The 24,390-nt window shown below is 54.2% G+C and overlaps 1 protein-coding gene and 1 pseudogene across 1 annotated transcript; both read left to right on the forward strand.

Annotated features, from left to right (window-relative positions):
• The first annotated feature begins 5,339 nt into the window (after positions 1-5,339).
• Positions 5,340-12,694, forward strand: LOC119093206 (signal recognition particle 54 kDa protein-like). The gene is given in 10 exon segments (XM_037216119.1): positions 5,340-5,507; positions 8,111-8,287; positions 8,600-8,829; positions 9,184-9,334; positions 9,760-9,908; positions 10,237-10,465; positions 10,467-10,499; positions 11,080-11,188; positions 11,733-11,903; positions 12,450-12,694. Coding segments are annotated over 10 exon segments (1,506 nt in total). The 5' UTR covers positions 5,340-5,429; the 3' UTR covers positions 12,629-12,694.
• Positions 12,695-13,844: 1,150 nt separating this feature from the next.
• Positions 13,845-24,343, forward strand: LOC119094354 (dipeptidyl peptidase 3-like; annotated as a pseudogene).
• Positions 24,344-24,390: the final 47 nt, after the last annotated feature.

The following is a 24,390-nucleotide window of genomic DNA, read 5'->3' on the forward strand; positions in this document are numbered from 1 at the left end:
ACGCATACCGCGATGAGAGGTGTCACTGGAGGTGCCAGTGGTCTTACGCATACCGATGAAACTCACAGGACATTTGTTGGGCTTCATCAGACGTATTTGTGGATACGTGGGATTTTCACAACGCGCAATAGTCATTTCAGCAGAGTTGGTCAGCTTTAGATGTATTAAAGTGTTGAGGTCAATGACCTCTCCGGGATAACCACAGCCTTAGAAGGTACACGACATACAGTTCTGGGCAGGCAGCCGTACGAGGTTACCACAGTTGCACGCCATGAGAAGTAGCAACCGTGTCACAATAGCGCAGGTCTTTTACCGCATTGGAGCGGTCAGACATGCCCCGCTATGTCAGGAAGGACTTCCTCACATGCCAATAAATTCCGTACACTAACAAAGACACATCCTGAGTGCTGAGATGCATGGAAATCTACCACTAGGCACAATCATCAACGTTCTTCTTGACTAGACTCAAAGCGTGCGAGCACAACCAGTACCAAAAAACATCATTAATAACAATCATGGCTGAAAAGTGTTCAACGCACTAAGCAATTATATAACAGTGGCACGACACATTGAATAAGTAGCCAAAGTAATGCTCTCAAGTTGGTATTTTAAAGCACATTGTCCTTAACGGGTCACTGGTTAAACTAGCACAAAACGAAATTGCACATACATTTGTATGCGTCTTCTTCGAATGGTGCAAATATATAATTACCCAGTCAGCTCTCGCATGTGTAGAACTGTCGACTATGAACGCGTCAAAGGCATTTGACGAGGGCTACTTAGTTCAATTCAGCTACTTTGTTGGTACCCGATACGACTACGATAGATCTAAGCTTGCTCAACGTTCTTCTCGACCAGTGAGGAGAAAATGCAAGCACATCCAGGGACGCAACAGGTTGGACGTAAGCAACCATTGCTTGGTGAGCGGTGCTATTTACAACGCTTATCCAGTTTGGAACCAAACAGCGCAGTTAGTCGGAAACGCTTTCAGTCTTTCAGAGTCTCTGGATGGGCTTGTAATACTCATATATGTACATGAAGGTGTGGTCTTGGCAAACTAGCTATTCCACAGCATGACATGCAAACGAATATAGATATCGAGCATGTTCTCTACCATAGAACAAGCCTAGGAGCTCTAGAGGTATCCGGGAAAAGTCAAGGCATTTCTGATGAACGAAGTTATGTCCAATGCGTGGAACGCCATGATCACGCGGTGCATGATGATGACGGGTTTAAAGCCGAGTACGTGGATGGTGTAACCAGCGCTCACCATCCACTGCTGCTGTTCAGTACTCTGAAGAAAAAAAGTTAACAAAAACATACATCAAGACATGGTACGATCCGAGCAGAAACATGAACTAGTTTTTCGCCGTCCAATGTGTTATTGATCGATAAACGGCGGCGGCGATCAGTATTAAAACAAGGGCGCGACTAGACTCGCACGTTATCAATCGTCCCTTCGTTCTCACAACTTGGCCAACGATAATAGTCTATCAAAAATAAGCCGTCAGAATATGCTACGAAGCGGCCAAAAAAGCAATAATTACACAACAGGGCAGTCTACATCGCCCAGACTGGCGCAGAGCACATCTGTAGGTGCAAGATGCTGTGGTGGTCGGCGGCAGCGGGATGAGACCGCGTAAATACGGAAAGACCTGCGTGCTGTCGATAGGTGGAGGGCTGGCAGACCCGGGCGCCCATCGCTGCCGCGCGGGTGACACGCTGGCGTAAAGCTGTACGTGTGGTGAACAGGGACCGAATCCTCCAAAAGAGCCCACGAGTCATTCAGGGCCCTGAACACAGCGAGGCTGCCACGGGGGATGACTAGGTCACCGCGCCAGCCCAGCGCTTGAACAGTCGCCGACATTGGATCTTGCTGAAGAGCCTCGGTGACGATCCTGGCCCCACGGTTAATCACCCCTTGCACTCTACTTAGGTGACGTGCTGCAGCCACACCCCAGACCGAGAGGCAGTACAGAAGATGAGAGCATAGGACTGGATGATAGATTTACGAACCTCTGGCGACGAATTTGTTGATTGCGGTTTGATTGTGGTGGAATTTGTTCATTATGATTCGTCACGAACAGTCAATATTGTTGGTTGTGGCGGATTTTATGCAAGCGGAAAAAGATGGGGCTGCGCATTTTAGCATAGGATATGAGCATCTCCCAAGAAAACGTACCTGCAATGGGCCCTTCACCGGCGACGAAAGGCTTTATTGGTGTCCCGCACTGTCCACGTGGAAATATGAGGTTTCCTTTCAGGATTGTGGAGTGTCGGGAAGAAGAGCTCTTTTGGTCGGCTTCATTTTGAGGGAGTTAGATGTGAAGTAGGACTTAATCACTTGAATTTTTCAAAACGTTTGGTTGGTCTGGGCAAGTAGAGTCTGGCAGTTGGGTGTGGTAGGCACAGGATACTACATATTCGTGAAGGAGGTAATATAGAGATTCATTCGTAAAAATACTGAAGAGGATAGGGTCAACGAAGGATCACTGAGAGGACACCGTGAATTGACAGAAGAGAAAGATTCCGCTTCTGACCATCTACCTTCGACCACCAAGGTAGCTCCCAAACCAATTCGGATCAATACAACACCACTGCAGCTTTATCAGAACGACGTCATGGTCGATACAATTAAAGGCACGGCTGAAGTTTACGAAAGTGACGGCCACGACGTGCTTAACCCCAATCCGAGTACAGCTCACTCAACGGGCATCGTCCCAGGGCGTTTTCGGTTTGAGTGACAAGATCTGCACGCGTACTGTAATGTAGCTGAAAGATCATGGGTACCGAGGTTGGACGACAGCCGCATGCACACAACTTTTTCGTGCGTCTTTGACAAAACAGGCAAAGTTGATGTGCGTGCGAAAATACCAACGATTTACGGAAGGTATATTTGTGAAGAGCCGAAGGTAGACAATAGAAGAGCGAAGAGAATATTTATCGCGTTTCATTATTGGCGGTACCCTCATTAGGTACCGCCAATGTCTGTCTTTAACCGTGAGGTTCTTTCGGCACACACGCCTGCAAGTGTCCTAAACCTAAAAGCGTTTCCCATAGCATTACGCAAAAGTGAAGTGTTTGGTTTTAAGTTAGCCCCAAGTTGATCGACTTCAAATTTCAGACGAAAGACTTGTCCTGGATGTCTAACACACCCATATTGGTACCGCGTGTGGATCAGTTGGGTAGATTCAGTTGGGCTACTTCACAGTACTAGGTTCAGTTAAGGTACCGAAATGTATTCAGAATGTAGGTTGCATAGGCATGAACGTAGGTACAACCCAAGTTTGGGTTTGCCGATTTCGGTTCCATATATATTTTTTAGTGAGGACTTAACGAATTCTTCCATGCATTTCTCCATTTTACCTACCGTGTTATTCAACATTCAATCATTGCGATTTTCCAGCCCAGGTGAACGCTACTTAAATTAAATCTGTGTTTCCAAAGTTTACTTCAAATAGTCTCACTCGACAATATAAGGGCTAGGGTCGGGCATTTCTTACCATTGCCTTTTAAATGCTGGGTGCTATTACAGATGCTAATTACAAGACCCTAGGTTCACCGGGAGTGACCTAAGTTGACCTCTGAAATCGAGGATACAATTGCCGCATAAAAACTCTGGGTGAGGATGCATTACTGCATGAGGAGATGTAATCACAGCATTGGATTAGGCTTCTAAGACTTGAAGTGCATATCCTTAACACTATTACATAAGTTGCATCACCAATAGATTCTGGACAGAACGTTTTAACATCCCCAGACGAACATGGGTTGGCCAAGGTGAACAAATTACTGACCCTATTTCCACCTACACTCAACGCGCACGGGGTGATGAATATCTCTGCAGAGCTCAAAACAAAAACTTGGCAAAGCTCTGAGGTCTATCCCTGTGGATAGAACCAGCCTAACAATTCAAAAGGAATATCACCGGTGCGTTATTTTGTATGTCATCTAAGCATCACCATCCCTTCTGTGAATTATTGCCTGAAGGAAAATAAAGACAGCAGATTGCTTTCTAGTACCTTTCCTGGCTTCTCGCACCAGTGAAGAAAGTCAGAAATGCATAAAACACGTACAAAATCATGCCGGCGGAAATCCAACGGGCTAAGCTGACGAATCTGTGTGTATAGAGGGGGGGGCGGGGGGGGGGGGGGGGGGGGTGGCGGGTGGGCGTTTTACTACAAGGAGCCCATTTGGTAGCCCTCCGCACCGCTCACCCGTTACCTAGACTGGATAAAAGTCGCACACCGCAAACCACCGTGTGACAAGCATGCGATGTTTCACGGTGTGCCTTGTAGCAATATGACAAGTTCGGCATCCATCTTTCCTGGTACACACACACGTACACGCACAAACGCACGCATGCTATATACATTAATATGTCTATGATATATATATATATATATATATATATCTATATCTATATATATATAATATATATTCGTATCTCTGGACAGTATGTTCTCAATAAAGTACGCAGATATGCAGCTTCAAGTGATGCAAAAATGAACTATGCGTGGGCAAGTGCCATATTTTCAGCTTATGTGCGTTTGTTTCATAACAGAAATCACACCTTTCCCTTATTCGGCAAGTCATAGATCAGTTCGCCAGTTCGCGTTGAATACGCTCTGTCTCCTGTGCAAATCACATCACGATGTGATTCACAGGTGTTTGTATTCATCATGAATGCATCTACACAGAACGCCTTCTCTCGCTTAAATCCACTCGCGAGTGGAATTACACAGAATGACGCCTCTGTGTATACCATGGCATGATTGAATCTACACAGTACACCTTCTCTGCTTAAATCCACTCCGCAGTGTATAACAGATAATGACGCTCCTGTGTAAATCCACTCAGATCTGAGTCGATTTACTCCTGAAGCCACACTTGTATAGATCTACTCACAATGGATTTACACAACAGTGCGCTTATGTGTAGACCAACTCAGATCTGAGTCGATTTATACAGGGGTGCGTTCTGTGCAAATCCGCTTCGTAGTGGATTTAAGCAGAGGTGCTGTTCTGTGTAGATGTACTCATGAGTCGATTTACACGTGTCCAAAGGAATAGTGCAGAAAATGTCTAGTACAAATTGTATCAGAGCGTCTAACAGTGACGTCATCTGGCTATAAAACTAGGAGAACAGATGGCTGAGTTGGGGACTGGCTATACCTACCATTTTCCATTTGTTGACGAGTTGCCTGTTCCGACGCAGAACTCCACGCAGCTGTTGTGTGAACTGTGTGGTGTATGTTGGGGATGCGGCGAGCGGTTTGAGGGGTTGGTTATTACTTTCTTGCTCCGTGCATAGCCAGGATTTTGCAAGTTGTGCTCGGACCAACGAGCCGCCTTCTTCAGGTTGCGTTTGGTGAAGCCGGGCCTCAGTTTACCTTGTGATACCTGCATAGTACGCTTCAATCAGTTAAGATGGTGTTAGCAGATTTGGGAAGAAAAATCACGACGGCCTTGCGTTCCCTCGGGAATGCAACTGTCATCAATGAAGAGGTAAGGGCTGTGATGATTAAAGAAATAAGGATTGAATGATATTTCACTGCCAGGCAACTGGCAGGATGCTGGGGTTGATAATTCAACAGTGTTTTCCTCCATTGTCACGTTATTGCATGTTGTTTGTTGCACATTTTTCGGTCAGGGTGTACTTTCCTACCTAACATTAGAAAAAATCATTGTACACCATGTGTCATGTTTAAAGCAGGACATGTCATAAATAATCACGAAACAGGTAGATTCATGCTCTTACCTTCAAATTTTTTATAATCATGACAGCGAGCTCCCAAGCGCCACACACACACAGCACCCACGACACCAGTGCCGTTACTGAGCACAGTCACAACATTACTGCGCATCAAGCAGCATCAAGAACCATGAAAATGTATGGGGCGAAGGTAACAAGAATCCATGAAATTTGATCCTTGATGCCAACAGGATGATGGGTTGCAGGGGGATTGGGTGGGGAATGTAAAGCAAAATGAGAACATGGCAGCTAAATAAAAGCTCACTATATGGCACCTATATATGGCATGGAACATGGATGCCAATGGGATGCTGGGTTGAATTTTTTTGTTAGTATCTTGAAGACGGTGTGTAGTGGCTGTCACAGGCTCAACTCTCATGTATTGTTCTTTTCCTCGACATACCTTTCTGTGGCACACCTTGGTACACACTTTCAAGAATGTTACCCAAAGGTTGAGCTGTTTTCTAGGTGATTCTGGTCATTCACCTCCAAGGTCTGGGAGCAGGCTTTCTGAATCCATCACATGATGAGGCATACTGAAGGGACAGAATAAGTAGGGTCAGTTGATATGTTTTGTGACAGGGATTGTCTTGCTTGGGGTGTATTCCAGCTTGAGTTTGCCTGGAGCTGCAGAAGAGGATTGCTCAAAGCTGCTTCTGAAGCCCCAAACAAAATCCTGAGCAGCTGAAAATATTGCCACTTTGCCCTTCCTCTTCAGCATTGGCATGCTCAAAGCCGTATCACCATGCATTGTTGGTGCCAAAAGGCATTTATGATGTAAATATGACAAGGCATTTCATATTGCCATTGTAAGAGACTGGGCTTGAGTCAGAATTTTGCAGAAGTATGTTTGCTCTGAAGAAAGCCTGCCCAAATGGAGAAGACAATATTTGCAGTGGTGCATTCCACAATTATTATCATAACTCTTTCTGACATACAGGGTTTGTGACACAGTTCAAAGATGAGGGGCCTCAGTTGAGAGAATGCATAGACATGTATGCATAGTTGCAAGAGCACAGTCATGCGTTGATGATTATGGCTCATTGACCAAACTATATGTCACATTGAGGACAAACTATATGTCACACTGAGGACAAACTAATTGACATCAACTCATAACACCTGAACACAAACCAACCCAAACTATGCGCCAGTAAACAAGCTTAATCCACTCCAGCATTGTCCATGTATTTACAGCCTGTTCAATAACCAAATGAGATCCCAACATGCTTCTGAACCTTTGCTAGCTGAGGCACATGCTTTAGAAACAGTAAATTTCCAATATTCTGGATTAATGAATTGGATAGCTTTCTTTGTTGAATAATCACTGTAAAATACCTTTAGCAAACAGTAATCATGACTCAATTGTGCCAGAGTGAAGATTAAATCACAGATGCTCCTGCAAACCTTACTAGCTGTGGGGATGATAAGTATTCAGAAAAAACATGAATTATTAGGTTTTGTATCTGCACAGGTAAATTGTTTATTTGTTTCTAGGATGTGAAACACGTGACACATTCTTGTGCCACAAGATATCTCTGAAAGCATTGCTTGGACACTGGCTGGCATTTTTTTTAGGCAGAACATTTTAATAGGATTTTGCTGTCAGGTGACCTGAGTTTTCATGATCTAAGATACAAACACATCACTTCCAAAAACTAGACATGTATTTTTATCCCTTCTTTTTATAGCATGTCTCAAGCCAATCACTTCCTGCCTAGCTGTTTTCTCTGAAGTAAGCTGCATTGTTCTTGTCCCATTGGTATTCATGTCAAGTGTTTGCATGCTTGTTTTGATGCGCTTAGTGTTAGAACGTATATTTTGAATTATCTATCTTAAGCAGTTTAAATCAGGGGTCTAGGTTCCCTGGTTGCCGAGATATTGCGCAAAACGTGAAAGACTCGGTCGCAGGCCGCGCGGTGCTGTCAACCTCTGGCGGCTGCCTGTGGGAGAGAGCGCATTTCACCTGCGTTCTCTTCAACACATGCAAACCTATCCCATGGGACCGGTGATTGATCATGAGACGTGGCCGGTGATTTTTGCCCCGTCTATCAACTGTCTGCCTGTAAATGATGACAGCACGCACTGCCACTGTTTTAAACGGTATTGTATTGTATCAAGCAGTGAAAACAGTTGGTAGTGGACAAATCAGTTTTCCTGGCTCGCGCACACGTGACGCTACAGTACATACCACGTGATTGTCCTTCCGATTCCCCATCATTGCATGCTTCCCCCGAGTGCGTCCGTGTCTTGGGTGTACAGATATGGCACAAAATGTGTGCGCGCTGGTAGACCAAGCTAATAGGTGACAGATCCAACAAGCTGGAGCTGATCCGGATGGTCGCCGCCGCTGCAGGTGCTGAACTCTATGCTGAAGGATGTGTGCATGGCTCTCCTGGAGAGTGATGTCAACATCCGCCTGGTGAAGAAGCTGCGGGAGAACGTGAGGTCCGTCATCGACTTCGACGATATGGGCTCTGGACTGAACAAGCGGCGCATGATCCAGACAGCTGTGTTCAAGGAGCTTATCAAGGTCTGCACGAAGTCGCTGTCCTATCAGCTGTTGTCCGTGGCATCGTTTTCATGCATAGCCAGCTGCATCGACTGTCATGCGAGCAAACCAGCCATGCCATCTTCTGTGTTCATTTTGATTGCGTGTTGTTTCCATATCTGGATGACGTCTTGAATATGACGTTTGAATTGTGGTTCTCACCTGTGAACCTCGCTCCGATCCCGCACCAGCCGGACCCCTGGCTGTCTGTGGTATGAGCCTGCACCTTCCGAGCTGTCTCTCGTGCTCCCCGCCGCCGTGGCGCGCAGCACTGACGGCCGGCCGTGCCGCCAGCTGGTGGACCCGGGCGTGAAGCCTTACCAGCCTGCCAAGGGCAAGCAGAACGTCATCATGTTCGTTGGCCTGCAAGGCTCCGGAAAGACGACCACCTGCACCAAGATGGCCTACCACTACATGAAGAAAGGCTGGCGCACGTGCCTCGTGTGCGCCGATACGTTCCGAGCCGGCGCCTACGATCAGCTGAAGCAGAACGCCACCAAGGCGCGCATCCCCTTCTACGGCAGGTGGGACGATAGGCAGCCGGCCGCGGTGGGGCACGGGCGGTGCCTGCGGCGCTGCGAGCAGGGGTGGGAGGGGCACTGCTTGTGGGTGCAGGAGAGGACCGTCGGTGGTCGGTTATCAGTGTCACGGTGGTCATGATGGTGGTTTTCACGGCGACCGTTATGACCATTGCTCTGCAGAGCGGCATTAATGTGACCGCCAGCCGAGCGAGTGTCGTGCTCTCTCACCGTGGTTGAGCTGTTTTCATAATCGTGCGCTGTATCATGGCGTGCCGGGCCGTGTGATGGCCACAGGCTGTAGCGAGCCGGGCGCGACCGGCATCGTCCCGTCGCCTCGTGACGCCGCCGTTCCGCCAGCTACACGGAGGTGGACCCGGTGGTGATCGCCCAGTACGGCGTGGACAAGTTCAAGGCGGACAACTTCGAGATCATCATCGTCGACACGTCCGGCCGGCACAAGCAGGAGGACTCGCTGTTCGAGGAGATGCTGCAGGTCTCCAACGCCGTGGTGAGTGTGCCCGCACGGCGTTCCCGGCCAAGCCGTGAACAACAGGCTCGTGAGGCGTCCGTCCGGCGCCGCGTGGCCGCTAGACTTGACGTCCGTCCCCTGATTTCGTTGTGCCCCGTGTCATCGGCGGTTGAGGTTGCGCCGCGAACGGTCACCTCCGTCCCATGCGGCTTGCAACAATCGAGAGGGCGCAGCGCCCGACCGCCGCTCGCCGTGATGCTCGTCTCGACAGCTGGCCGTCGTGACCGTGCCGCCCGCCGCTCGCCGTGCCGCTCATCCGACAGCTGCCCGTCATGACCGCGCCGCCCGCCGCTCGCCGTGCCGCTCAATCCGACAGCTGGCCGTCGTGACCGCGCCGACCGCCGCTCGCCGTGCCGCTCGCCTCGACAGCTGGCCGTCATGACCGTGCCTCCCGCCGCCGCCAGAGTCCCGACAATGTGGTGTTCGTCATGGACGCGGCCATCGGCCAGGCCTGCGAGCCGCAGGCGCGCGCCTTCAAGGAAAAGGTGGACGTCGGATCGGTCATCGTCACCAAGCTGGACGGCCACGCCAAGGGCGGTGGCGCCCTGTCAGCGTAAGTAGACGCCGGCTCCTCTGGCTTGCATGGGCGTCTGCTTCCGCTTTGTTGTTTGCTATGAACAGTCGCATCCGGGTTGTTCGCTCGTAAGGTGGGGTGATGCGTTCATTTTATCACGGTTGCATTTGATGGTAAGCACGATTGTGCTTAAACATAACTCATTAATTAATTAAGTGTGGCATGTGCACAATTTGCAGTCCTATACGTACGCTGGCATCGATATACACGTCGTTGGTTCACTACCACTGTTGTGGGCGTAAAACGAGCGCGGTAGTTAGCGCGCCCAGAACCCATCAGTCACCAACCACCGTGCGGGCGCCGGCAGCGTGGCGGCCACGTCGTCGCCCATCATCTTCATCGGCACGGGTGAGCACATCGACGACTTTGAACCGTTCCGCGTCAAGCCGTTCGTCTCCAAGCTGCTGGGCATGGGCGACATCGAGGGCCTGATCGAGACCGTGCAGGACCTCGGCCTCGAGGACAACGAGGAGCTCATCAAGAAGCTGAAGCACGGCGAGTTCACGCTCCGTGACATGTACGAGCAGTTCCAGAACAATCATGAAGATGGGACCCTTCTCGCAGATCATGGTACGTGGATCGGGGATCACGCCGTACGGACGACAGGAACTGAGTGAAGGGCGAGAGCAGCACCATTTGTCGCTGGCGTTTATCCTTGCTGTTGGTATCGACTTAAAGTAACCGTGATTTTGGTCCTCAACCATCGTAGCTGTTGTCCAGCGGGATATCTGTCGCACGTTTTGTGGCCCGTGTCATACAAAGAACAAGTCTAATAGAGCACTGTTTCAATGCCACTGTTTATATAACACGTACGGTGAGGCATGCTATGAGACACATATGTTATGCATCAAGAAGTTACAGCAGCCTATAAGAATGTGAATAATGAAACAGACGGTGCGACTTCAAGTACGCTGTCACGTTTAGCGCCATATTTACACATCAGAATAGCTGCTTGCAAGGCGCGTTAGGTACCTGTGGGCGCCCCGCTGTTTTTGCTACGTTGTCCACGTAACTTGGCTGGCGATAGTCGCGTCCGGCAAGGTCCAACATCCACCGCTAATAATGGATCGTCAATGGCGGTTTTGTTCTCGTGGCCCGTCGAGGCCGCTCGCCGCTGCTGCATTACACAACGCCGGCTGCCGTTGGGCAGGGCATGATCCCGGGCTTCGGCCAGGACTTCCTGTCGAAGGGCGGCGAGCAGGAGTCGACGGCCCGCCTGAAGCGACTCATGACGCTCATGGACAGCATGAGTGACGGCGGTGAGTCGGCGGTCCGGGCCGCTCCCTCACCGGCCCTGGTGGTCTGGGCCGGCCCGGACCGCGAGCCGGGTCGCCGCAGCGGACCGGGGCCTTCCACCACGCCGCGTCGATCAATTGGTCGCGGCCATGACGGTCATGGTAGCTCGCCGTGATGTAGGAGTTAAAACGATCGCGAAGATCCTGGGAATTGGTTTAACTGTGTCATGGTTATCGGTACGGAGATCAGCGCTCTCAGCCATGAACGTTTGCCCCCGGTAAATACTATGGCCCTGCTGCGTCGGTGTGTCAGTCAGCTGTGTGCTGCGTCGTGACCTAGTGAGTGTCGCCGGCGGCTGGCGGCCGCGGCCGTGTCGTCTATGTGACCCCCGCCCGCCGGCCGGCCGTCGGCTGGCTGCCGCGGCCGTGTCGTCTGTGTGACCTTACCCTCCCGTCGGCGGCTGGCGGCCGCGGCCGTGTCGTCTTTGTGACCCCGCTCGCCCGCCTGCCGGCGGCTGGCAGCCGCGGCCGTGTCGTCTGTGTGACCCTGCCCGTCCGCCGGCCACAGAGCTGGACAGCCAGCTGGGCGCCAAGCTGTTCACCAAGCAGCCGAGTCGGATCACACGCGTCGCCAACGGCGCTGGCGTGACCGAGCGCGAGGTGCGTGACCTGCTCAATCAACACACCAAATTTGCCCAGGTGGTCAAGAAGATGGGCGGCATCAAGGGTCTGTTCAAAGGTGAGCCGGGCTGCCGCCTGCGGCCCTCCATGCCGACCCTTGGGGCGGCCCAGTGTGTGTGTACAGGGGGGGGGGGGGAGGGGGAGGGGGCGATAAGCGGGATTTTTTGTGTGCTTTGTTTTTGGTGATTCTGTGAAGAGCGGTTTGAAGCGACAACCGTACACTAATTATTAAGGGTCTTGTTTATGTACGTGATGTATGCTCCGTGGTGTTTGCCCTTGGCACCTCACCTTTGAGGAAAGCGTTTGGGTTGGACGAACAGTTAAATGATTGGGTTATCACAGATGAGGTAATCTACCTCAAGCGGCCTTCATCATCATTGAAATGGGGAAGGAAACGTACACAAGCAGATGAAAAACGGCAAATGTGGTTTGAATTAGCAACAACTCTCGTTTCGCCACCTGAAGTCATTTACTGATGGCGCGCTGGCACTCGTGCACCGGCCGTCTACTGAGGCGAGCCTCAAGCCGTTGTGCCTCCGTCCATGTTCCTACGGTCCCGTCGGCACCTCCCCTGACCCCTCCCCCTCCCCCTCCCTCGCTCCAGGTGGCGACATGTCGCGCAACGTCAACCAGAACCAGATGGCGAAGCTGAACCAGCAGATGGCGCGCATGATGGACCCGCGCGTGCTGCAGCAGATGGGCGGCATGAACGGCATTCAGAACATGATGCGCCAGCTGCAGCAGGGCCAGGGCACGCTGAGCCAGTTCGTCGGCAAACAGTGATAGCCGGGCGGCGGCGGAGGCTGCCGGCGCGTGGCACGGGTGACACGGCCGTCCCGGGCGGTGTGGGGAGGGAGGGGGAGGGGCGGCGCCGTCTGACGGTCCATTCCAGCCGGGCCGCCGCTGGCGGGGGTGGCCACGGTCATGAGCCCGGGCCGGAGCTCGCTGTGGTCCGGTGACGCCGCCCAGGCGTCCATCGCCTGGCGGCAGCGGCCTGCGTGACCTGTTGGGCCGCGGCCGTGGAGCCGGATGGTGGCGTGCGTTTGCCGTCCGGCTGATCTGTGGAGGTTTCAACTGTCGGATGGAGCGATGCGACTGTGGGCTGGTTGTGGTCCGTGGGGCTTGATTGTGTGATGAATGTCGCGTGACAAGACGGGGCGCGGTTTTATTCGACTTCATTCGCAACGGATGTGGCATAGTGTGAGTGCTTCACTTTGGTCTTGATCGCAGTCTTGTTACTGTATGTGTGAAACTGTTTATAGATATATGAATAGCAGGTGGTATTTAATGTGGGTATGCTGTAAATACACATGTTCTTACAACCTTGTGATTGATGGATTTCAAACGCTGGGGGGGGGGGGGGGGTTCATGTAAAGAGTGTCATTTAGCCACATGTGGCCTCACAGGCGACGAATGCTTGAGTGACATTTCTGAACTGAATGAGTCGAGAATGTGCGCAGACGCAGCAGGACTCGGGTGGGGGGGGGGGGGGGGGGGGGGGGTGGGGGGGGCACCTTCTAGAGCCGCCCTAAGCTGCGGCATAAGGTGTTCAGCCTAGAATGTGCACAAGGTCAACATACTCCGCGATCCAGCAGGCTCTCTTGATAACTCCAAACAGGCGACGTAGAGGTCATAAACAGGCTTGGCGTGGCAACACCGCCTCTGTGCTGGTAAGTGGGCGTCCGTCATGGCCGTGAAAGCGCGGCATAGCCGTAACAAATGATGCATGTCAACAAAACCAAAGTGATTTTGTACTTATTCAATGACTGCTGAAATGGATATTGGCAGAGGATAACCGCCCGTTACATAAGATTGTAAAGGTCAGAAGCGAACGTGCACGACTCTTCTCGGAAATGGGAGGACCGAGATAAGAAAGCTGCAGGCAAATGAAAAATGTTTACTTGCAACGTCCTGCGCCGCGTTGTTCGCCGGGTCGGTGCCGAGGGCGGACCGCGTCTGAGGAAAAAGTACGCCACGTTGGAGGTCGTGGCTGTTACGCAGTGTTGTTTTGGTGGAATGTATGGTATCTGATGAGTTGGGATGTCGCGCAATATTCTGGGATGTTGAAGTTGACATGTGGGTGTGTGCGCCAAATATGCCGTTTCAACGTGCTGTGCTGGTACCGTCTGTGTTGGTCGCAGCACATTTGATCATTTACGCCTAGGGAGCTTTGCGGCTTGATCGCTTTTTATGTCTCAGTCAGTTGGTTTGGATATTTTGCTCTTGCGAGTTAGCTTTGAAGGCTTGCAGCTATCATATTCAGGAAAAGCAATGGCTCACCCTGCGGCATAGGCTCACACTTCATGGTGTTTTTGTTATTCATTGTAGGGGAACTTTGGCTACTAGAGATTAGGTGTCCCTGCTGCATCCATTGTATTTGTAAAACAGGTGTGGGCTCTGTCACAGGGGAAGGAGGCATTCCTTCCAGTTCTCCAAAATATAGCCTGTGGTTCACCCATGACATTAAATATTTTAAAAGAAATGCATTGCTAAGCCTCACATTTTTTGGCCCATGTCAGTTCTGATTAAAGGGATATGCACTAAGCTCATAGCCCATTTTTTATCAGGGGGCCAATGTCTGATACCAATTTTCATGTGTGAATGATGTGCATAAAAATATGTCAACACCAGTCATAATAACAAGGTAATCCAATTTTCCAAGGCATTGTTGCTCACCAACTGTCAAGTAGACATTACATCTGAATTTCAGGGTCCAGTGTGATAAAATATATGGCTCCCATTTGAATTCAACTCATGATTATTCCCCATAGTTATCACCTGTGGTGTATGGCCAACACCCCTCACTGTTTAAATTGGGCAGGCTCAAAATGAAGTTTTGGCTGAGTGATTGTATGTTGCTAGACCAAATTGCATTTTGAAGTATTGGGTGTCATCCATTTTCATGTTGTTTATGCACTACATTCATGACAGCTGCTTTACATCTTGGCAAACTTGGTAATTAGCCAATGTCAAGGCTTAGAGGTTGGGGCCTTAGATTGTTTCTGTCAACTTTTTTTCTCTCCAGGTTTGAGGTGTAAACTTAAATCAGTTGACAGTGCCAGCCAGGTTATCCCACCCACTTGGGCTGCTGAAGAATGTGACTGGGCTATATCCCTTGCACATTTGCTCCACACTAGTCCATTGAGGCAGGGAATGCTGCAAACATTCCTTGAGATGAGAGATTCAGTACTGAGTGTTTATATCTGCCCTCAGATTTGCAAGGGCCTGTTCCACTGACAACATGGCTTCCAAGTACATTCTCCCCAACAACCAGCCATTCTCCAGGCTGGAGTGTGAAGTGGCATTTAAAGGTCTTTCCAAGAAAGAGCAGCTGTATGCCCACCACATTGCACAGGCCTCCTGGAAGGGTGGACTCATTGTTCTGCTGCAGGTAAGCATTTCCTCCAAACAAAAACTTTCATGATACAACTGTGATCTGTTGAGTGTTCTCACTTAGCTACACCTCATCACTAGAGTGAGATGTAGCAGTGATTTACTTCCAGGTGGTGAGAACTTTCAAACCCGTGTATTGGTATATCTGGCCAGATCCTGGCTCTGTGGTCAGGGCCTAGACACCACCTAGAGTGCATTGAACTGCAGCATCCACAGGGTTTGGCTGATAACAAAGGGAAGCCTGGGTATGGAATAAGCAGATCATCAAGTATTTCTGCTTCTGTACCCTATAGAAAACCAGGCTCTATCTTGTCTGAGAAATGCCTGCTGGATCCAGTACCTCCAGTGACTGACATTCGCATCGCTTTTCAGACATCGCCTGAGTCACCTCTCATCTTTGTTCTGCTGCATCGTGTTTTCCGCCAACAGAGCTGTGAAGAGCTTAAGCAAGTAGCATTTGACAAGTGCAACTTCTCAGAAGATGACTGGAAGGTATGCAGATTTGTCTGAAAGAAAGCAAGACTGGAAGGTATGCAGATGTGTCCAAAAGAACAAAACACTTAGCTGGTGCCAAAGTTGTGCTAAGATTGGGAAGGGATGCCATGCACACTCATCTGCAAATCTTGTCTCACTTGAAGCTGATTCTGGCACGCATGAGCTGCCCATGACCCGCGCTGTTATGATGCGTGATCATGTACACTGGAACCACATTTCGACGGCCGTGTCCTGCCTCAGTCTCACTAAGGCGAGTTTAACATTGAGCCACCATCTTGGGCATATGGTTTGATGAATATGCTCTAACTGGGCGGATGGGCGCGCGCAGGCGTTCTTGGTGTACAGCAGCTCCATCTACTCGGACATGGGGAACTACCGCGACTTCGGCGACACCAAGAAGGTGCCGGGCCTGGCACAGGAGAAGCTGGCGGCGCTGATACGCGCCTCGCGAGCCTACGAGCAGGACAGCAAGACCTTGGAGCGCCTGTTGGATGGCTGTCTGGCGCGACTGTACGTGCTCAACGACAACGTAGCGCAGCTGGGACTCGGCGACAAGGTGAGGGCGACGCCGGTGAGCAGCGGGGGTCTGTCCCGCGAGAAAGCCGCGGCACGAACCCCCGCTGCCGGGCCGCACCCGGGAAAGGGTACCACCCGGCAGGAGGCCGCTCTGTGACTAGATCTAGGCCTCGGGAGCTCTCGGACGTGCTGGTTTTCCGGTTTTAACGACTTCGTTTGCTTTGACATGATCTCACTCCGCTGGACGCTGCTCGTGCCGCTAAGCGCCATCAGTAGACGCGTGTGCTGCTCGTACGACTTGAATAGCTACTCGGAGAACGACGACGTCACTTCGGTCCGCACGCCTCGCCCCTGACGATTAGCGATGTGCTTGGGGACAGTTCCTTCTTTCTTGATTCCAAACAGCTCTTTTCGTTCTTAAAATATATTGATTTTCAACTCATTTTCACACCATACTAGTCAAGTAAAAGGATCGTTTGGGCGCAAAATGGCCATTGCAGTCGACACGCCCGAAAACATCAATGAACAACAAAGAATAGCTACAATGATCTTATGTTCTGAATATCAACTGGCTTGGCCACCTGCTATTGACAGCATCATAAGTTTTGTGATTATGTGCTTGTTGAGTCAGAGTTGGATCAGTGTCTGCGTGTCAGGTGCTGATTGGTGTTATCTTGTCCCACGCAGGGCATCACGACGTACTTCTCTGCCAACTGCACAGACGAGGACGCCGAAAAGGCCAAAGAGTACATGAAGCACAAGGGTATTGAGCCTTACAACAACCGCCTCTTCAAGACGTTAGTGGACGGCGTCACCCACTACGAGGTGGGTTTCCCCAGAGACTGCATGCTGTCTGAGGGGGGGGGAGGGGGGAGAGCAGGTCCCTCAGGGGAGGCAGGGAGGGAGTCTAGTCTGTGTGTGCCCTGTGGGAGCGACAGCGCTGTTCTACACCCGTCCGGTGCGTCGTCCTGCGGCGGCGGCGGCAGCTGACCGTGCCGCGCGTGGGGCGTGCCTCGTCGCCGTCGCCGCGACGCCGGCCCGGCATGACGCGGCGCGCGTGCTCGCCGCCAGATCCGGCTGGCCTCGGTGATGTCGGACGGTGACGCGGCGGTGACCTCCGGCCCGGAGGAGTACCAGGGCGCCCAGTTCAGCGTGGCACGTGGCGACTACTCCGGCCTGCTCGCCATGGTGGTGGAGGAGCTCAAGGAGGCCAGGTGGGAGACGCCTGCTCCCTGCTCGCGCGGCTACCTGGCGCCGGATGAGCCCAGTCTGACCCCTGCCGCTTCGGTGCGGGCTGCACCCTCGGAACAGTGGCACGGGGAGTCGCCAGCGCCCTGAGATGATGCGGGCTTCCTCTTGGAAATGTGTCATTCCATATGGCGACCGGTTTTTTTTTTTTGCATTTCGCGCGCACCTGAAATCCGCGCCGTCCGCCCCGGCGGTACTGCTCCGTCTACCAGACCGCTCGCTGTAAAACAAGTGCCAGTCGTGCTGCCGGCTGCTGTCGTCTGCGCTCCGGAAGGCGCGGCGCGGCGTGGGATGGCCGCCGCGCGCGCCTTCCGGCGCCGCAGCCGCCGCTGACCGGGCCGGCTGCGGCGTGTGTGTGCTGGCAGGAAGCACGCGGCCAACGCGCACGAGGAGGGCATGCTGGACGAGTACGTGCGCAGCTTCCAGACGGGCGCGCTGGCGGCGCACAAGGACGGCAGCCGACACTGGATCAAGAACAAGGGACCCTCCGTCGAGACGTGAGGAGAGCCCGGCGGCGGCGCCGGCCTCGGTGGACCCATCCTGGCTGCCGGACTCGGCAGACCCAAATGCTGAACTGTTCGTCACTGTTGTAGGATAATTTAGCGAGCTGTACTTCGCTGTGCAGCTTTGTATGTAAGATGAATCACAGTGGGAGTGATGAAAGGGACAGCGGCCACTCTCGTAGTATGAACCTCTCGCACGACTATTTCCGCAAACAGGGCAGCAAAAAGATAACGAGAGGCGTATGTTAACAAATATATAATGGGAAGACAACATAGTGAGAGATGGTAAAGATGTAAGTTCTATCGTTAAGTGGTGTTATTCTTTGTGAAGGCCAGCGTTCATTGTAACATGGCGCAAGGCGACTGGGATCGACAACTTTTTGCCGGTTTTTACGTTAATGGCACGTGGGGCCTTCAACCTGGCCACGTACTTGTCCGTTTCGTTGGTTTCGCCACAGGTCTCATGTGCCGGTGTGTTAAACATCGCTCTTTTGGGTAGCCCGTGCACCACGCTCCGCATCCTCCCCGACTGGGTGGCCCCCTGAGCCAGCCGCGTCAGTGAGCGCGCTGCCGTGCTGACGGTCGTGCGTCGTCCGCAGCTACATCGGCTTCATCGAGACGTACCGCGACCCGACGGGCATGCGCGCCGAGTGGGAGGGCTTCGCCGCCATGGTGAACGGCCCGATGAGCGAGAAGTTCGGTCGCCTGGTGGCCGCCGCCGAGAAGATCCTGCCCCGGCTGCCCTGGCCTGAGGTACGTGTGCTCCTGGCTCCGTGGGTGCGGTCCGGGGGCTCGAGTGTGTTCGGCGATAGGTGCGCCGCTGATCGGCCGGAAAGATCACCAATGTCGTCCCGTGTCGAAACATCTCGACTGTAGGATGCTGTGACCTAAACGGAGAAAGTTTGGGTCATCACCACTGCGCGGCCATCTTGGCCTGCGTTGTGTCCAGTCCAATGTTCACCCGAAACATCTGTGTTTGTTGGAATACGTCTTTGGTGTGTGCCATGGATTTGTCGCAATACAGTGTTGATTTTCTGGGTTACAATATCCAAGGCTGCCCAGATTCATAGCCAGTTGTTTTTTCGAGCAATGATCTTTGTGACGCCCCGCCCGAATGCTACATCGGTGGGCCTGCGCCCGTGGGATTCTCATGCGAGGGTGGCCGTTCCAACATATTGATCAAACATATTGGTGCCGGTTGCCGCAAGTGCTGCACTCGCTTTATGCCTAGCGACCTGCGCAGCGTCTGAGCGCCCGTGGCTGCGTCTGAGGGGGTCAGTAGCCGGCCGCCGGCCGCCTCTTACACTGAGCCCCCCCCCCCCCCCCCCCTCCTTTCCTTCCCCCCGCTGGCAGGCGTACGAGAAGGACCGCTTCCTGAAGCCGGACTTCACCAGCCTGGACGTGCTGGCAGTTCGCCGGCAGCGGCGTGCCCGCCGGCATCAACATCCCCAACTACGACGAGATCCGCCAGGAGGAGGGCTTCAAGAACGTCTCGTTGGGGAACGTGATCACGGCCGCCTACACGGCCTCGGTGCTGCCGTTCCTCGGGCCCGAGGACGCGGAGCTGATGCGCCAGTACCGCACGCAGGCGTTCGAGGTATGGGCCGCGGTCCTGACCTCCGCGCGCATTGGGACTGGGGTACGGTGGTGGTCACCTGCTGGGATGAACAGGATGAAGCTGGTGGGGATGTTTGCGCGGATTTGCCGCGGTGCTGCGCTTTGGTGACGGTGGATAGGTGTTTTGAACTACCTGAAGACTAAATGCTGTATTTTGTGTTTAGTTGTGTTTTGTTTATGTCCATCTCTTTACCTTGGATGCGTGTCTGTTCATTTGTCACTGTCCGGACACATAGGCGCTGGGCTAGTTTGACTAGTGGGCTGAGTTTGGATTTGCCTGTGTGGTTGTCATACCATACAGGCTCACTTTATGTATCTGAGGGCACATTGTTCCATGCTATATACTTTTTGCTACGCCCCGGTGATTCGTTTTTTGTGTTTGTTTTGAGTGTCTATCGGTTTGGTATAAGTACTAAGTGTTTATGTTGCGACGAAATCATGTTTTGATTGTACCACGTTTACGGAGATCCTTTGCGTAAGTGGTGGTGGCGGCGGAGGCACGTCTCATGTGCGCTAGACCCCAGCTTGTCCTTCCCTGTCTTCCGCCCCGCCACCCTGAACAAACTTAGAATGAACGCTAGGTAGAGCGTGGTAACGAATGGTTTGAAGCCGCTCCCACGTCTCCGCGCGCCAAACCCGTGATGGTTCCCTCGCGTCACGCGCCTGGCTGGACGCTCATCTGCAGGTCCAGGTGGGGCTGCACGAGCTCTTCGGCCACGGTAGCGGCAAGCTGTTCGCCAAGGACAAGGACGGCAAGCTGAACTTCGACGAGAAGACGGTGAAGCACGCGGAGACGGGCGAGCCGGTGAGCGGGGGGCGGGGGCGGGGTCCCGCGCGGCCCGGGCTGTGGCCGCTGTCCCTCAGACAGCGCCGCCCCGCCCGCGGTGGGGTCCGCCGCGCCACGCGAGCCGCGCGCCATCCTCGCCGTCGACACATGTGAGACGCGGCCGGGATGTGTCGCTGGTGGGCCGCCGTGACCGGGGCACGTCACCGCGGAGGCGCGGCTGGCGGTGACGTGCCGCTGGCGTGTCGACACCGGTGCTCGTAATCCGTTGCCGAACTCCGCTGTGGTCGGTCGTCGGCTCCGGCTGTGTCACGTTCGCCGCCGGTGCGTCGTTGGCCGGATGGGATCAGTGGCCGTGGGCGACAGCGGGCGCCCGACCCGCCCGACTGTGACGCGCCTCGTGGCCCTGCCGCAGATTACCAGCTTCTACACGCCGGGCGAGACGTACGACGGCGTGTTCACCGACCTGGGCTCGGCGTACGAGGAGTGCCGCGCCGAGTGTGTCGGCCTCTACCTGTCGCTCGACGACGAAGTCATGGAGTAGGTGATCGGCGCGCTTGGGCCGCGGACTTCGGACCGGGGCAGGGAGGGGGCGGGTGACGTGTGGAGGGTCGTGCCTAGGGCAGGTGGGGTCGAGACGAGGCTGTTGTGGGAGTCGTGGCGTTGCTCTCCGAGTCGTAACAGCCCTTTGCGGGCTGTGATGGCGGTCATAAAACTGTGCGCTGACATCCGGAGCTCGTCAAGGGACATTTTTTTGTTCAGGAATGTTTCACGGTTTCGTGATGATAATGTCACATGTATGCAAAGATACGCGCCAGATGTTTACAAAGGACTCGCGTCGGGGCATCATTGGTGCTTACGTGCGCGATTTGGCCGCCAGTCCAGGTGATCACTCGTTACAGCGGTGGTCGCCGCCGGCTGCCGTCGTGCTTATTTGTTTCGCGGCGTGACCGGCCCGTGACCTGACCTGACCTTGACCGGACCGTGACCTGACGCCGTGTCGTCCGGCCGGCAGCATTTTCTCCGTGGCCGAGACACTGCGCCCCACGCTCGTCTACGTCAACTGGCTCAGCCTGCTCTACAACGGGCTGGCCAGGGCGCTCGAGATGTACTCGACCGAGACGAAAAAGTTCATGCAGGTAACGGGCTCGGTCGGGTCAGGTCAGGTCACGCGGCGCCGCCGGGGCCGCCGCCGTAACGCCGCCCCGCCGCAGGCTGTTCGACTGTCGCGGCGACACGGGCCGGCTCGTGACATACGTCAACTGGGTGGACAACCTGTGGGACGGGTTCGCCAAGTGTCTGGAGCAGTACGACGCGGCGGCGCGCAAGTTCATGCAGGTGACGGCGCCGGCGGGTCGGACGGGGCGCGCGGCGCGGGTGCTGTGTTCGCCGGCGTGCGGCCGGCCTGCAGGTGTGGCGCGGGACGCCGTGAGCCATTCAGTTCTGAGCCTGGGCCTGGACGGGGTGCGGTGCGAGGCCGGGGCTGTGGGATGTGACCCAACATCCCGTCCTGCCCTGTCGGCTGGTGGCCTTTGATCTGCCACTGATGTGGAGAAAACTGGCGAGCCCGTCGCTGGCGGTCGCGGCTTGTGGCTGGCTGCCAGTCTGCTTAAACAGTTTGCTGGTGAAAGTATGTATACTGATCAGTAGTCTGCACGCTGGAGCGGACGGGCTCTGTGCCGATTATACAATCTTCGTTTACGCTGAGTGCAGGCGGTGGTGGTACGGCGCGAGTAATCTGTAGAGGAATGTGGGCACTGAGTGCACATGTGCTGACGGTGATCCGCCCCAACACGTCCTTTGCGGAGGTGTTGCGCAGTTATTCGGCAGCGCCCAGAGCTGCGGATATGGGTGAAAAAGTCTCGCCCAACTCATGTGGAGACGATTCCCTACGGATGGCTAAGTCGCCCCTTCAGATTTCTGCTCGAAGTGCGCTCCAGGCCGCTGCAGTATTATCGGCAGCGATCAGCTCCCGGTTCACCGGGAGACGTCCCGACGCCATGAGCGCCCCGGTTCCCACGCGAACCGCCATCGCCAGGCTTGCTGCACGGGCAGGGCTCCGCTGCTCCGATCCGACGCCCCTCCGATGTGGAGCAAGCTGGGACCGCCGCTCACGCCCCTCCCCCCCCCCCCCCCCGCGTCCTCACAGGCGCACAGCCGGGCGCGGTACGTGATCCTGCGTGTGCTGCTGGAGCACGGCGACGGCGTGGTGAGCATCGAGGAGCGGCAGGACGCCGACGGCCGGCCGGATCTGCTGCTCACAGTCTGCCGCGACAAGATCCACACCGCTGGCAAAGAAGGCCATCGGCGACTTCCTCACCCGGCTGCAGGTGAGTCGACTTGGCAGAAGGCCGCCGCCGCCGCCGCTCCGCCACGGAGCGGCGCGGCGGCAACGGCGCATCCGAACACGGACCCGAGCTGGCTGCGGACCACAGCGGGCTGCTGCTACGAGAGCCGCTCTCGTAACAGCAGCCCGCTGTGGCGTCCGTGGCGTGGTGGCAGCATTCTGTGGCAGGGCTAGCAGCGGACAGACACCGTCACCGCGGCTTAGAAACCGTGGACTTCATTGCCAGGGTTTTCATCACAACTGCCCCCTGTCGGCTATTCCTTTTATCGCCCTCATTTTCTTCCTCGGCGCCTTATTTTCCTCCTGTGTCTTTGACTTTACCCCTTCCCTATACATTTCTTATTATCCTCTTACGTTCTTCGTGCAAGTCTCCCCCTGGCCATCCTGCCGGCACTGCCCCCCCCCCCCCCCCCCCATCGCGCAATAGGCGTCGCTGGACGGCCTCTCCCGTGGCGCGTCGGCGCCAGCCCGCGCCGTTGGAGCCGGCGCCGGGTTTGGACTGTGTGCTGCTGCCGGCAGGTGTACAAGGCGACGGCGGACGTGGCGGCGGCGCGCGCCATGTTCGACCACTACTCGGAAGTGCCTGACAGCGGACTGCACCCATTCGCCAAGTGGATTCCGATCATTCTGGAGAAGAAGCAGCCGCGGCGTTTCCTCGTGCAAGCGCACACCGAGCTCAAGGGTGAGCCGACGGCGGGGGGGGGGGGGCTCCAGGGTCGGGGTGCAGCCGGCACGGGAGAGGGAGCGGCTGGCGCAGGCGGACCGAGGGCGAGGGCGGGGGTGCCTAGTGGAGCCCCGTTGTCTTGTGTTCGCTTGGTGTGTGTTAAATTGGGGGGGGGGGGGGAGGCAGTTACTGTTCAACCACAGACGTAGCGCTGCTCGAGCTCGCGGGCTCTAGATGGGCGATCGGTGGGGATGCGTTCCGAAGTCGGTCATGGGAGCGATGGGGGAGGGCACGCGTCGGTCATTGATTGTGCTCATCAGGTAGGTCAGGCCGGTGAGTTTTAAAGGAATCAGTTACCGTGTTGGAGCCCGTCGCATCGAGCACCAGCTCACCATGTGTGTTGTTAACTTTTTCGAAAGGATCTGCCTGGGTTTGCTGAAGTGTAGATGACTGGCGAGTTTAGTGGGGAAGGTAATGGTACTGGAAGTGTCGCGTTCGGCCGTGCGGCAACCATCGACGGGTTTGCTTGTGAGAAGCTAGATGAAATCAGATTACGTCACTACTGTCGCTTTAATTGTTAATTATAATACTTGATTTGATGAGCTAAAATTGATAACTTGATTCAGTTGTGATGCTTTGTTTGAATTTTTGAATTTTCATTCATCTGAGCTCCGGATTTTGCGCCGGAGGTGGTGGTTTGCCTCGGCGCCCGGCCCTGCCCTGGCCGCACGGGTCAGCGACCCTGACCGGCGGCCCGTCGCCAGGCGACGACGTGCTGCTGCGCCAATACGAGTCGACGCCCGAGGGCCTGATCCAGTCGTTCGTGGACCGCTTCCCGGACCCAGCCATCGAGGACCGCCTGCTCGAGCTGCACCAGAAGGACGCCAAGCACTTCCCCCTGAAGCGGCCGGCCGTCGCCGCCCACCTGTGATTCTCCGGACCGGTTTAAGGCCTATTTGAGTCTGACCGAGTCTGAGA

The sequence above is a fragment of the Pollicipes pollicipes genome, unplaced genomic scaffold (genome assembly GCF_011947565.3).
Source record: "Pollicipes pollicipes isolate AB1234 unplaced genomic scaffold, Ppol_2.1 Scaffold_4002;HRSCAF=4701_pilon_pilon_pilon, whole genome shotgun sequence".
Lineage (NCBI taxonomy): Eukaryota > Metazoa > Arthropoda > Thecostraca > Pollicipedomorpha > Pollicipedidae > Pollicipes > Pollicipes pollicipes.